Genomic DNA, 15918 nt, shown 5'->3' with positions numbered 1-15918 from the left:
GTAATGTAAAATAAGCTGTATATATAAAACAAAAATCTCTAATATACTTTCATTATTTATTTTGTCCCCTTTTCCTGTAATTCTATTCTGAAATTTTGAGTTTTTCAGCTGTTTGAAATGGAAGTGCAGAACACTGTTATATTCCACACAGCCATTGGCTGCACACTCTAGTGACCCATTTATAACCATCCCTAATTGGCCACAGCAAAGAAGGTAACCTAAGTTACAACATGGCAGCTCTCATTGTTTTATAGACACTAAAACTTTACTTATTTTGTCAATATTTAAAACAAGTAATGAAACTTGCAGGTCAGTAAATATCACTTTAAAGACCACTAGGGGGCTTCATTATCATAAAGATACCAGGTGAAACCGTGTTACAAGGAACAAAGAGCTACAGTCAAACATTCTATATCTATATCTCTCTCTAAGACGGATTGCTCATTTGTATCACTGTCACAACATCTACATTTAAAGATTACTCAACAAAATCCCTAACATTAGTGCCATAATATCAGCTGTAAATAAGAGGTTTTTAGACTCTCACATTCACTAAAATTAGACACTTTCAGAAAATACAATTACATGTATTAGGTAGTTTGTTTTACAGCAACTGGAAATAAGGCTACTCAGTGGAAATAAGGGGCCTAGCATCCTTTTGCACAGATGACAGAAGGAGATAGAGGGTCTTATAAAACATGTTTATGGTGTCTAGTGGTGCAGGTAATCTCCATGCCCCTTTCCAGCACAGTTCCCTGTAGTGATCACCTTCTAGTGGGAAGAAAGTTCACTCAAATATGAGATAAGTGACCTCTTATTTAAAAGAGGTGAGGCCGTGTTTATTCTAAAGGTTTCTGCTGCTTAGTGTTGCAGGTAATAACCAGTTTTAAAACAACCACCTGCACTTGAGAGCTATGTGACCCCTCGTCTGAAAGAGAAAACACCACTTTGTTAACCAATGTACCGCATGCCCCTATAAATGGTAAGAGACCCTGCGTCTGGCAGTGCATCTGCTTCTGAGTAGCTCCCTTTGCACACTGATGATGTCACATGCGTTGTCGAAGACAGCTGACTTAAGTATATAAAGAGTGGCTGATGATTACCGATCATAACTCCACAAGGTAAATAAGATCTACCTTTTAAAAGGATGAGAAAATCATCCTCATTGATGGGCACCGTTTAAGACGGCTATGTTATGCCTAAATCTGAAAACAAAAACAACAACATTTTTTTCTACAGAAAATTGAAAAATAAAATACATAAAACACATTTTACCCTTTTTTTCTTCATGCTTTTACTTTTGGCCATTCTTTGTCGTCTTTCTTCTCTTCGAATTTCCAACTGAGACGGCGTTAGGCTTTCTTTATATATTCTATATTCCTCCCGGAACTTTAGCTGTTCTGCACTTGCAGCTGTTACAAAGGGCTAAAAACAATAAAAATAAATATTTTCACCCAATATATATATAAAAAGATGAGAATAAGAGAGGACTAAATGGATATAGAGAGAGCGAGAGCGTGATACACACACATACACTACATATATATGCCACTCCCGATTGGCTGTGGCCGTCTCAAAAGCAGTAATGCTTTGAGCTTGAGATCATAACATTATGTATTTAAAGGGAGACTAAACGCAGTTCATGTAGATCCCTCTAATAATGGGGTGCTGCCATTAAGGAACCTAGGTTACTCTGGAGGTATCTGTCCAAACAGGTCAGCACTGGAATGTAGTGAAATACAGATTCCAACATGGCGGCAGTAATGATTAGAGAGAAGTGGGAAATAACCTCAATGCTATGCTTATAAAATATATTTAGTGTTTAACGGCCCTTTAACCCCAGGTGTTAACCACAACATTCAATTAAAGGACCACTAAATGCAGTAGAATTGCATAATTAACAAGTGCATAATAAAAAAGACAATGCAATAACACCTGCTCTGAATTTCAAAAAACAGATTTTTTTTTCCGAGCAAATTTACTTTTTCTTATTTGCTGGCCCCCGTATCATGTGACAGACATCAGCCAATCACAGAGTAGTATACATATACCTGGCGAGCTTGTTCCTCAGAAATTGTGCATATAAAAAGACAGTGCAAAAATAAAGAAAGTAAAAATTGTTAAGATTATTTTGACTTGAGTGTCCCTTTAAGAAAATGCTGGCTTAAGATTTAAATGTGTTAGAGCAGTGATAACCATCTTCCTAAAACGAGTGCCGCAGATCAATGCACAAGGTTTTAAATTTGGTTAGGTTGCAGGGTACCCTGTTGCTGCCCCTCCCCTCAAGAGCTCTTCTGAGTTGTGACCACTTTGCCACAAGTTCTTAAAGCACACATTTTCAATTCCACTTTGCCCCAGGAGCCATAAAAAACGAATGCAGTGGGCCACATATGGCCTGGTCCGCCAATTGGTCATCCTTCTAGTTAAGCATTTTATTCTTTCAAATGTCCCTTTAATCCATGTGATTATGTTCAGAGTAATTAAAAATGCAACGGTTATAATAAAATGTATATTTACACCCGAGTATTTTAACCGTTACTTACTTCTTTGATATATTGTGGAAGTTCTTTCCATTCCTGTGCAATTTTTCTAGTACGATCAACTTGTTTAATTTCTGTGAGAAAAGAAGTTTAAATATATATATGAAAACAAAGAATAATTTGTATTGTTGTAAATCACACACCATTAATTAGCAACAGCTCTAAATGTCAAAAATGCTATTTAAAAAAAAAACAAAAAAAAAACACAATTATTATTATATATATATATTTAATCTTTTTTTTTTTTAATTTGGGGGCCAAATAGCGGCATTAAATATATAAAAATGGTCCTAGATCAGTGATGCCAAACCTTGGTACTCCAGATGTTTCAGAAATGTAGCTCTGAAACATCTGAAGTGCCAAGGTTCATCATCACTGGCCTAGATCAATATCTAGGGTTGTTTACTATATTATTTTGTAGGTAAATAAATTATAGTTCTCTAGTACTTCAAGCAAGTTTTTATCTGAAATTTCCCGGTAGCGAAGGAGATAAAAAGGGACAGGAAAGTCAAAATTAAACCATCATTCAGACAAAACATGCAATTTTAAACAACTTACCAGTTTACCTCAATTATCAAATTAGCTTACTTCTCTTGGTATCCCTTTGTTGAAGCAATACACTACTGGGAGCTAGTTGCAACTAGTGAGTCAATGACAAGAGGCATATATGTGCAGCAACCAATCACCAGCTAGCTCCCAGTAGTGCACTACTTATCCTGAGCCTACCTAGGTATACTCTAAGGTATTCCAAGAGAAAAAAACAAATTTGACAATGGAAGTAAACTTGTAAGTTGTTTAACCTCTTAACGACAGACAGCTGTTTACTAGCGCAGCTTTGCTGATAGTGGAGAAACTGCGCTAGTACTGCATGCCTCACTACCGGAAACATGCAGATATAGCGTGATGTTGCGACATCGGCAAGACCTGCACTATAAACAGGCACTAATAAGAAGGCATATGAATGATGGCCATAGTTAAGGTGTTAAAATTTGCATGATCTGAATTATGAAAGTTTATGTTTGACTTTACTGTCCCTTTAATTTACACAGGATTAATTTGACATGGTTTCCCATCAGGAATGTATTAATTTTTTTTAAGCTGCCATGGCCTCCGATTAATCCGCTCCACCATATAGAGGCCCATGCAGGGGTCATGAATCCCACTAGAAAACAAAAGATCCTTAAAAAGGGACAGGAAAGTTAAAATTAAACTTGCATACTTTAGATAGAGCATGTAATTTGAAGACACTTATAAATTCACTTCTATTTTCAAATGTGCTTAGTTCTCTTGGTATCCCTTGTTGAAAAAGAATACCCACATATCCTACACTAGTGGAAGCTAGCTGCTGATTGGTGCCTGCACACATTTGAATCATGACTGGCTTACTAGATATGTTCAGATAGTTGCCAGTAGTAAAATGCTGCAAATTTCATAATAGAAGTAAAACATTTTTGGGGGGGTTGTCCCTTTAACCCCTTAGTGACCAGAACATTTTTTGATTTTCTTACCGTTAGGGACCAGGACTATTTTTACATTTCAGCGGTGTTTGTGTTTAGCTGTAATTTTCCTCTTACTCAATTACTGTACCCACACATTATATACGTTTTTTCTCGCCATTAAATGGAATTTCTAAAGATACCATTATTTTCATCATATCTTATAAATTACTATAAAAAAAAAATTATAAAATATAATGAAAAAAAAACACTTTTTCTAACTTTGACCCCCAAAATCTGTTACACATCTACAACCACCAAAAAACACCCATGCTAAATAGTTTCTAAAATTTGTCCTGAGTTTAGAAATACCCAATGTTTACATGTTCTTTGCAAGTTATAGGGCAATAAGTACAAGTAGCACTTTGCTATTTCCAAAGCATTTTTTTTCCAAATTAGCCTTAGATACATTGTAACACTGATATCTGTCAGGAATCCCTGAATAACCCTTCACATGTATATATACATTTTTTTTAGTAGACAACCCAAAGTATTGATCTAGGCCCATTTTGGTATAGTTAATGCCACAATTTCACTGCCAAATGCGATTAAAAAAAAAAAAATTGTTCACTTTTTCACAAACGTTAGTTTTCTCACTGAAATTATTTACAAACAGCTTGTGCAATTATGACACAAATGGTTGTAAATGCTTCTCTGTAATCCCCTTTGTTTAGAAATAGCAGACATATATGGCTTTGGCATTATTTTTTTTGGCAAACTGGGTACTGGCAGACAGCTACCAGTACCCAAGATGGCGGCAATTAGGTAGAGAAGGCGGAGGGTTAGAGAGCTTTATGGGAGGGATCAGGAAGGTCAGGGGCTAAGAGGGGATCCAACACTGCAGAATATAAATAAAAAATGCTTTCTGCCAGTACTTAAGATGGTGGTAACAATTGTGAGGTGGGGAGGGAAGAGAGCTGTTTGAGAAGGATCAGGGATGGGATGTGTCAGGTCAGAGGCTGATCTCTATACTAAAGTTAAAATTAAACCTACAAGCTACTTAATTAACCCCTTCACTGCTGGGCATAATACAAATGTGGTGTGCAGCGGCATTAGCGGCCTTCTAATTACGAATAACAAAGGTTTTTATTATATATACATACACACATTTTCTCTAGTGTAGCTGCCCCCTCAATAACTTGCCCCCTCCCAGATTCTTGCCCAGTATTTATTCCCCCCCCCTCCTCCTTCCCATACATTTACAATATATTTAGGCAAATGTGGCGCATGCACGCCGCACTCCCGTATGACCGGATCAGGAAATTGACCGACGATGGGCCGCCCACCCGCCTCCCTGCTACAGCTCCCACCCACCAACAATCGGCACCATCGATGACCGACGCAGAGAGGGCCACAGAGTGGCCCTCTGTGCATCAGTGGGTAAAAAAAAAGGGTATTGAAGTGATGCCTCAATATCGATGCATCACTGCAATACCCTGAAAGCATCTGGAAGAGATCACCATCGCTTCCAGCGATTGAAACCCCAGAGGACGTGTCAGGCACGTCCTTGGTCCTTAAGGGGTTAAATTGTAATAAAATGGATCAATATTTGTTAGACATAGGAGTGGGAAGGTTTAATGCCACAGGACTACCCCTTAAAGGGTAGTCACAAAACTCATTTTTCTTACATGATTCAGATTGAACATACAATTTTAAACAACTTCCCAATTTACTTCTATTATCATATTTTCTTTGCATTCTTATTTGTTGAAAAGCAGGGAGGTAATTTCGGGAGTGTGCACGTGTCTGCAGGACTAAAATGACAGCAGTTTTGCTACAATGTTACACATTAGCAAGGGCACTAGATGGTAGCACTATCTCCTGTCATGTAGTGCTCCAGACATGTGCACGCTATCTAGATATCTCTTCAACAAAGAATAACAAGGGAACAAAAATTTGATAATAGAAGTAAATTAAAAACCTTTTTTTTAGAAATGTATGCTCTATCTGAATCATGAAAGAAAAATTCTGGGTTTCATGTCCCTTTAAAATTTGCTCCCCATTCTAAATCCTGCTGCCCTAGGCACAAAATATGCTCATTTCCCATCAATGATCATTATTGTTGGTATAAAATAAAAACTGTGTTTACCCAAAAATACACAAAATATGTTTAAATAAAGCTTACAGTAATCTAAGCTCACCCAGAAAGTAATTCCCCCACTTTCTTGCTCACCTGGATGTTGTTTATGGAGTATCGGCATCTGTTTCACAAAAAAAACGGATGTAGGCAGAAAGCGGCCTCTTTGGGCAGCCATCGGGCTGTTTTTGGCTGTTAGAAAACCACCTTGAAGTTAAGCATTGCCAGGATGAAATGCTGCCTGCAAGGCTGTTACATCTACGTAAGGAATAAAAATACACATATGTAAAACACTACACACCAAATAGCCAGACACCGTAAAACAAATGACCAGATATTTAAAACTTTAGATAAGCATCCTAAAACAGACAAAATGATATTCTGATATGACTGTTTCTAAGCCTCAGCAGGCCGCCTCATATCTAAGTGCATTATTATATCAGCTTTTCACAGCCAGTTCATGTGTAACATATATATATATATATATATATATATATATATATATATATATATAAACATTGTGATCACTCTTGTGGAGTTATGCAGGAACCAGCACTAATTGGCTAAAATTCAAGTTTGTAAATAGCACTGAGATAAAGTGGTCAGTCTGCAGAGGCTTAGATACAAGGTAATCAGAGGTAAAAAAGTATATTTAAAGTGATGGTAAATTCTAACGTTTCAAAATATGGTAGGTTTTACCATCACTAAAATAAAAGCGACCTTCATTCATTGGTTTAAAAAAAGAACTGATGAATAGGTAACTATTTCTCTGCAGTTTAAGCGCTAACCTAAGCTCCTCCGGCCACCCGCAGCACAGCTCAGTTTTTTCAGTGAGGCGACGGTTTCCACCTCTTAGCTAACAGCCATGCTTGCCCTACGAGCATTATGCAGTAGGCTACCGATTATCTTTTTAACCCTTTGAGTGCTAAGCAATTTCCCACCTGTGTGCCAAGCTGGATTCAAGTTTTTTGTCTTTTAAATATATATTTTTTTTTACTTTTTTTTTTTTCCCCAGATCTCCAAGACATACATTAGAAAGGTTAGGTGATTACCTTTCCAACGGTGGGTCTTGGGGGTCTTTAGCTACTTAGATGCCTGAGATACGGGCTTCTAAGCAGCATGCCCCCATTTCAATATACTGTCCATTGTAATTTTTAAATAAAGTTGCGCAGTGACATCATCACGTCATTGTGCGTGACGCCACCATGCAAAACGTGAAGCCCTGGAGATGCCTGTCACTATACAAGCCAGATTGCCGGGGTGGGAGTCAGTGAGAGCCCCCAGATTGCCCTCAAGGCGGGTGAGTGCTAGTGACGGCTCTGAGCTGTCAGCACCTGACTGGGACAAATTACGACGGCTCAGAGCCGTCGTTAGCACTCAAAGAGTTAAACAATAAAAAAATTCAGGTAGACTGTCCATTACATTTTTTCATACAAAACATTTTAACAAACAACTTCCAGCGTTATTCTCAGGACCTTTTAATGGGTGCACCACCCAGATGATTTTACTATCCACACAGCTAAAATTTAAAACAATATTAAAAGGACACTAAATCCAAATTATTTCTTTAATGGTTCAGATAGTTGCTTAAAATTGCATGCGCTTTCTAATTTACTCATATTATCAATTTTTCTTCGTTCTCTTGCTACCTTTATTTAAAAAGCTGGAATGTAAATCTTAAAAGCTGTCCCATTTTTGGCTGAGAACCTGGGTTATGCTTGTTTATTGGTTTGCTAAATGTATCCACCAATAAGCAATCACTATGCATGGTTCTGAACCTAAAATTGTCTGGCTCCTAAGCTTTAAATTCCTGCTTTTTAAATAAAGATAGCAAGAGAACAAAGAAAAATTGATAGTAGGAGTAAATTAGAAAGTTGCTTAAAATTGCATGCTCTGTCTGAAACATTAAAGAAAAAATGTGGGTTTAGTATCCATTTAAGCTAAAATAAACTAGTAATACTTTTTTCAATATTTTATTGCACAAATTATTATTAAAGGGACACTGTACCCAAATATTTTCTTTTGTAATTCAGAAAGAGCATGCAATTTTAAGCAACTTTCTAATTTACTCCTATTGTCAATTTTTCTTCATTCTCTTGCTATCATTATTTGAAAAAGAAGGCATCTAAGCTTTTTTTTTGGTTTCAGTACTCTGGACAGCACTTTTTTATTGGTGGATGAATTTATCCACCAATCAGCAAGGACAACCCAGGTTGTTCACCAAAAATGGGCCGGCATCTAAACTTACATTCTTGCATTTCAAATAAAGATACCAAGAGAATGAAGAAAATTTGATAATAGGAGTAAATTAGAAAGTTGCTTAAAATGTCATGCTCAATCTGAATCACGAAATAAAAATTTTGGGTACAGTGTCCCTTTAAACTTATGATTCGGATAGAGCATGCAATTTTAAACAACTTTCCAATTTACTTCTGCTATGAAATTTGCTCCATTCTCGGTATCTTTTATTGAAGAGCAAAATTAGGTTGGCTCATAAGGGATCAGGAGTGTGCACGTCTTTAGCATTCTATGGCAGCGGTGTTTTGGAACATTATTTGTAGCTTTGTTATACAATGTTGCAAAACACTGCTGCCATAGAATGCTAAATACACGTGCACATTCCTGAGCCCTTATGAGCCTACCAAGGTTTACACTTCAATAAAAGATACCAAAAGAACAATGCAAATTTCATAACAGATGTAAATTGGATGCTCTATCCGAACTATAAAAGTTTAATTTTGACTTTGCTGTCCCTTTAAATACATTTAGGTTAAATTATACAATTAACTTGTGCTTTGGATAGCAGAATATTTTAGAATATTATGCACGCCCCCTTTGGTGTCCAGCTCATGGGGCCACGCAACGATTGGAGGAAGCCGGATTCGTCCTCGCTATGCTAACTACAGCAGGAAAAGCAGGCAGAGGATCGCCGGTCTGTTTTGCATAAAGAAAAGGTATTTACAAAAAGAAGCTTCATATGTAAAGTTTAATGAATGAAAGTGCCCCTGTTTTTAAGAGTATTTTTAGATACCGGGCACTTATTCATTAAACTTTACAATCACATTAAGCCTTGCTCCAGTTCTATTTCATTACTAGTACTGTACAATAAACAGACACAAGCAATAGTGTATTGGCTAGTGCTGTCTTGAATATAAAAGTACTTTGGGGGGGGGGGGGTTGTTTTGGAAGTGGGATTTACGATAAATAAAAAGATGTATTTTAGAAAGTGATAGAAAATTATTAAAGGGACACTGAACCCAAATTTTTACTTTCGGGATTCAGATAGAGCATGCAATTTTAAAGAGAAGGTCAATTTTCATGTGAAAGTGCCCGGGTTTAAAAAAAAAAAAAAAAAAACTATAAAAAAACAAGGGCACTTTCATTCATGAAAATTGACATTTCAGCCAATTTTTTAAAATATACTTTAAGCCGCTCCAGTGCTTCACCAGCCCGTCGCAAGCCTCTTCATACGTCAGCAATGACGATTCTGGCACCCTCCAATCACGGCTCCCCCCCCAGGGTAATCATTGACTGAGGCAACGCCGTGATTGGAGGAAGCCGGTTTCGTCATTGCTGTGTAAGTAAACCAGGAAGAAGCAGGCGGGGCATCGTTTCAGAACGGTGATCCGGCGTTTCAGAAGAAGGTGGTATTTTTAAAATACGTTTTTAATAGTTTTTTTAAAAAACGGGCACTTTCACATGAAAATTGACCTTCACTTTAAGCAACTTTCTAATTTACTCCTATTAGCAATTTCTTTGTTCTCTTGCCATCTTTATTTGAAAAAGAAGCCATCTAAGCTAAGGAGCCAGCCAATATTTGGTGCTGGACAGCACTTGTTTATTGGTGGGTGAATTTATCCACCAATCAGCAAGAACAACACAGGTTGTTCACCAAAAATGGGCCGGTATCTAAACTTGCATTCTTGCTTTTTAAATAAAGATACCAAGAGAATGAAGAAAATTTGATAATAGGAGTAAATTAGAAAGTTGCTTAAAATTGCATGCTCTATCTGAATCACGAAAGAAAAAATGTGGGTTCAGCGTCCCTTTAATATAGGGTTTTAAACCGTGATTAACCTCCGCAATTTAAGAATCGCAAGAGTCCGCGGTTTTTTGGAACAAAATATTTTTTGCGGCCCCACGGCACCCACCCCTCCTTCATCTGCCTGTGCGGCTATGTTCTACTTCTGACAGTTTTAAATCAGAGCGTTGCCGCAGGTTACGACGGCAATGTTCTGAAACATTTCCTGCTGAGCGGGAAAGAAGGAACTGCCTGAGTCAAGTATTGTACAGTATCAGTACTAGCAGGACATCTCTGTCATTTACAATGGTTGCAGGTTAATTTGCGAGTGGTCTTATATTTAGGCAAAACTTTTTCCAACCCAAAAAAAAAAAACAGTTTTGAACAGGTAAGAAATAATTGCATTAGTTTTCTATTTATATTCTAAGCAGTGAGCACTGAATTAAAAATGCTATAGTTGCATGAGCAGGGTAGTTTAAAATAGGGACTGATTTAATGTGTTTGTATTCAGACATCCTGCCATAATTTAGTTGCAATGAACTGAATTCCTATCATGTATAGACCCTCAAAAGATTATATTTGAACAGCTGTTTCTTAGTCACTTTTATTATATTTGTTAAATAGGGTAAAAGGAAATAACCATTTAATCCCAAAATTGGAAGAATATGCATATTGTCCGGAAAGAACCCCATCAAATGGACTTTAAAGGAAAATCTTCTATGCCTATGAGAAAACATTATAAAGGGATTTTTGTAGGTTAAATTATAGCGGATTATTTTGAAACTAACAGGAAGCACAGGTTTGTGCACAACTAGTCTGTGCGAAAGTAACGCTGGCTGATAAAACTGCCACAGCTCCATTGGTAGCCAGGGATATGCCCCCACAAGCATAAAGTTAAAAAGTTTTTGGGGGTTTTTGCGTTTTTTCAGAACAGGAAAATTCTTTAAAAAAAAAACAAAAAACAATTTAACAAAGTTCTGTTTTAGATGCGACAGAGGTAATAAAAATTGATTTAATTACCTTTTATTAGACTGCAAAACAAAAAGTTTCCCTGATAATTGAGTTGAGTGTAGATAATCATCATAGTATGAGCAATTAAAGGAGTAGTACTAGCGTCCAATAACTTTAAAGTGTTTTTAATTATTTTTATTTATTAACTTCTGTGACGCATAACATTTGATTCCATTGCATTCCCTGATAATTGAGTTGAGTGATCATCAATCATAGAGTGTATTGGCCATTGAAAAACAAGTACATTAAGACTCTGTAGTATTAAATAAAATTTTAACTGAAAAAGTAAGGCGTTTGTCATTTTTAATAAAATCGCAAACTGCGTATTTTTGGGTCGAAAAACGTAATTTTTTTTTTTTTTTTTCAAAATCGCACAGCCCTACTAGGTAGGCATCTGAAGCACTACATGGCAGGAAATAGCGATGCCATCTAGTGTTCTTGCAAATGGATAATATGCCTACAAAACTGCTACCATAAAGTGCTCCAGAAATGGGCAGGCTCCTAAGCATACATCGCTGCTTTCCAACAAAACATACCAAGAGAACAAAGAAAAATTGATAATAGAATTAAATTAGAAATTTGTTTAAAATGGCATGCTCTATCTGAATCATGAAAGAAAAAGCTTGGGATTCATATCCATTTAATCCTCACTAGTTGGTTCTTTTTCTCGCACCATAGGTAAGTGAAAAGTGTAAAAATCTAAATGGACATTTTAAATAAAGCTTTAAGTAAAATATATTGCATGGTGTTTGATCTCAGTGCAAGACTACAATCTTTATCTAAATGGATATTTTAAATAAAGCTTTAAATAAAATAAATATATTGCATGGTGTTTGATCTCAGTGCAAGACTACAATCTTTATGTGCAATAAATACAGAGCTGTGATTTTTCTGCCAAGGTCCAAAGTCTAAATGAAAACTCTTATATTTTTATTTTGCTATTGTGTGATATTAGAGATAAACGTTTCCATAGCACAACTGAACAATTACTGTCCCCAGTACCCAATGTCCCCATAGCACAATTACTGTCCCCAGGACCCAGTCTCCATAGCAGAATTTAATAATTATTGTCCCCAGGACCCAAAGACTCGATAGCAGAATTTAATAATTACTGTCCTCTGGACGCAGAGTCTCCATAGCAGAATAACTACAGTCACATTTTAAGGTTATTCCATAAATACTTAGTAGATTCCCAACAGATTTTTGGAATGTGCCGTTATGATTTATAGTAAAACACGTGCTATATTGTTGTATTATACATAAAAAACACAAGGCTGGTGTGATATTATTCAGTGCTCGATAGGCCTGAGAGCAGAGCATGTGTCCCAGTGACCCTAACAGGTGCCCAGGACAGGCTCTAGGAAACCGAATACTGAATATCCCTGCCCAGAGCTCCCCTCCCGTGCAGCCACCTTATTGTCTGCGTGGCCTTCAGCTCCACTACAGCCTTGACAAACACCCCGATACCCCGGGACAGCAGCGAGACCATGGTAAAGAATCAAACCAACTGCAGCACTATGTTCAGGTCCCGCTCCGTCTGACAGTCCAACCCATTGCATGCCGGGAAGTCTCAAGACGTCACTTCCGTTGGGAGCAATGCAGCTATTGGTAATAATTTATCTACTTTAGCATATGGCTGTGTTGTTTTTGGTACATAGTAGCACGTGACACCGTTCAGGGTCATTTTATTTTCCTGTGTCAGTTGGTGATGATGTTTGTATTAGAGCTATCGTGAGGGTTATCTTCATACAGAACTGTTGTGACCTTGCTAAATCGTATAAAGCAAGCAATATGGTTTATCGTAATCAGTAGTCCCAACACTATCCAAACACGATTTTGGTATAATACCTTCAATAACCAAACTATTCAATGATGTGTTCTGCTAAATTGCTTTGTATCTGATTCAATTCGAGGTAAAAAAAAAACAACTCAAAACAATATATAAAAAAGACTAGAAATGAGTTAAAGGGACAAAATAGTTCAAAATGACGTGGTCTAATTCATTAGAACATATAATCCTGCACCACTCTGTGTAATCCCTGCAAATGGGTTAAACACACAGTAGAAGTACCGCACAGAGCACTGTTGGTACTGATCTGAAACCCATATTATTTAGATGTGTAACTAATGCTGCTGATTGGATTGGCATCAGTCTCTGCACAGGGCCAGGATCTGTTGTGTATTTAACCCCTTTGTGAGCTTTAAAAACACAGTGTATGGTCAAATGAATTAGAGAACTTAATTTTTCAACTATTATGGCCCTTTAAGGAACATTAAATTGTTGGGTACAACTACAGTAGCAGGATTATTACTCGTCATCCTGTAATTTTTCCTCAGGTCCCTGCAGCTCTCTTCAAAGCGGTTCTATTTTAAGGGGAAAAAAAAGTGTAAGGGCGCTAAAAAATCTAAAAGTATCAGTGAATCACAATAAGTGTTTATAGATGAAGGTATCAGTGAATAACACTAAGTGTTTATAGGTAAAAGTGTCCAAATGTTTATTAATCAGTGAATAAGAATATAATCAGTGTAAAGGTATAATAAAACATATATTTATTGCAGATATATAAAGTGCAAAAATCTGTGTAAATATTAGCTAAGATACATAGAAATGTTATTACCAAAGGTAGCAATACACAAGGGGACGTCTCCCCAGTAAATATACACAATCTAAAATAACAGATAAATTAACAAGAGATATATAATATTAAATATTAAAAGAATCTGGATATATGGTACTCAAAAATCAACTTAAAAGAGATCTGACATGTAATATCAACCACAAATAGATCATGCCAAGAGGCTAAAAAATGCTAATAAATCTGTATTGGACCACAGATATTATCAGTACGGAAATCTCCACAGTAGCGTTAATATAATCAAAAGTTCATAAAGCTACAGTTCAAATTGTGTTAAAAGATTGTGATGATTCAAAAGTTCCTAATTAATAGCGAGGAGCTCCTCTGGCAAATAGAGGTGGATTTTCCACTATATAGGCAATCAGAAACCATTAGGCAGTTAACGGCACAATTGTAGATGGTTCCGAAACAGGAAGTTTACCACACAAAGTACTTGTTACCTTTGGATTCTATGTCTCTGTAGCGCTGACCGTTCTGAAATCTGATGATGTTATAAGCAAAAATGATACATATTACCTTGAAATCCTTGTATATCTGTAGAGCAGTTTCAAAGTAGCAACTGTTAGTCTTGCACATCAAACTCGAGTTCAACGCACGTGACTTAACGTCTGACGTCACCGGTGACACTCGGGGGGCTCGTTCCTCCTTGCGACTCAGAAAAAGTTTGACAATATCCTTATGGTCACTGAGGATAAGCGTCTTGCCTCCAGTAGAGGGTGGATATATGCGCTGATGCCTGCACTTAGTGCTATGCACGCAGGCGATGGAAATCTTTGTAGAATTGAAAAATAAATACCCAGGGTTATAAAACTCCAATATAGAGTTGCTCCAATGATAGATAGTCACAACATTCAACGCGTTTCGCTCTATTACAGAGCTTTATCAGAGTTCCATCACCTTCTGTAAGGTGTTAAAATAGCAGAATGGCTACATTTAGACACCAATCAGCAAGCGCTACCCAGGTGCTAAACCAAAACTGGGCCAGCTCTTAAAGGGACACTGAACCCAATTTTTTTCTTTCATGATTCAGATAGAGCATGCAATTTTAAGCAACAAGGGATACTAAGAGAACGAAGCACATTTGAAAATAGAAGTGAATTTAAAAGTGTCTTAAAATGACCTGCTCTATCTGAATCATGCAAGTTTAATTTTGACTTTCCTATCCCTTTAAGTAATAGTAACTGTGATGCAGGGTACCATATATCTGATGTTCTTACCTTCAGGGCTCTTTTGACTTTGCCCACTTACCAAAAGTCCCCAAAACACATATTTAGTTCTGCATTTTCCTGGGACCACAAAATCAAATATATATATATATATGTGTATATATATATATATATATATATATATATATACAGTATATATATATATATATATATATATATATATAATTGCAATGAAGGAAAGCACTCACAGGACTTCTTACTTGTGGGTTAACCAAACAGGCAACTTTACTTGAATCAACGTTTTGAGATTCAAACTGACCCCTTCCTCAGAATTCTGAGGAAGGGGTCAGTTTGAACCTCATAACGTCAATTCAAGTAAAGTTGCCTGTTTGGTTAACCCACAAGTAAGAAGTCCTGTGAGTGCTTTCTTTCATTGCAATTGTTTGGTACATGTTAGCACCCAGGCAGATGTCACAGGAGGCTGGATTCACTATAAGAGGGATTATATATATATATTTATACCCTGTATATATTTTTTAGGTTTAGTGACTACCTGTTATAAATATATTGGGGCCTATCTATCAAGCTCCGAAAGGAGCTTGATGGCCCATGTTTCTGGCTAGTCTTCAGACTCACCAGAAACAGCAGTTATGAAGCAGCGGTCTAAAGACCACTGCTCCATAACCCTGTCCGCCTGCTCTGAGCAGGCGGACAGGAATCGCCACAATTCAACCCGATCGAGTACGATCGGGTTGATTGACACCTCCCTGCTGGCGGCCGATTGGCCGCGAGTCTGCAGGGGGCGGCGTTGCACTCTTGTGAGCTGCTGGTGCAATGCTGAATACGGAGAGCGTATTGCTCTCCGCATTCAGCGAGGTCTGGCGGACCTGATCCACACTGTCGGATCAGGTCCGCAAGAACTTTGTTAAATAGTGGCCATTGTGTTATTTGTGCACATTCCTTAACGATAT

The 15918-nt window shown here is 37.2% G+C and overlaps 1 protein-coding gene across 1 annotated transcript in view; it reads right to left on the bottom strand.

The window, feature by feature from the left end:
* TFAM (transcription factor A, mitochondrial) overlaps nucleotides 1-12715 on the bottom strand; it is a 53243-nt gene extending 40528 nt beyond the window's left edge. The window contains exons 1-4 of the mRNA XM_053692236.1: nucleotides 12558-12715; nucleotides 6210-6371; nucleotides 2544-2614; nucleotides 1276-1425 (exon numbers count right to left, since the gene is read on the bottom strand). Of these exons, the coding sequence (XP_053548211.1) occupies nucleotides 1276-1425; nucleotides 2544-2614; nucleotides 6210-6291 (303 nt within the window). The 5' untranslated portion in view covers nucleotides 6292-6371; nucleotides 12558-12715. The remainder of the gene's footprint in view (nucleotides 1-1275; nucleotides 1426-2543; nucleotides 2615-6209; nucleotides 6372-12557) is intronic.
* Nucleotides 12716-15918: the final 3203 nt, after the last annotated feature.

Source organism: Bombina bombina, chromosome 9, assembly GCF_027579735.1.
Source record: "Bombina bombina isolate aBomBom1 chromosome 9, aBomBom1.pri, whole genome shotgun sequence".
In the NCBI taxonomy this organism is placed as follows: Eukaryota; Metazoa; Chordata; class Amphibia; order Anura; family Bombinatoridae; genus Bombina; species Bombina bombina.
Note: the sequence above shows the minus strand (reverse complement) of the source record. Positions and strands in the feature narration are given on the sequence as shown.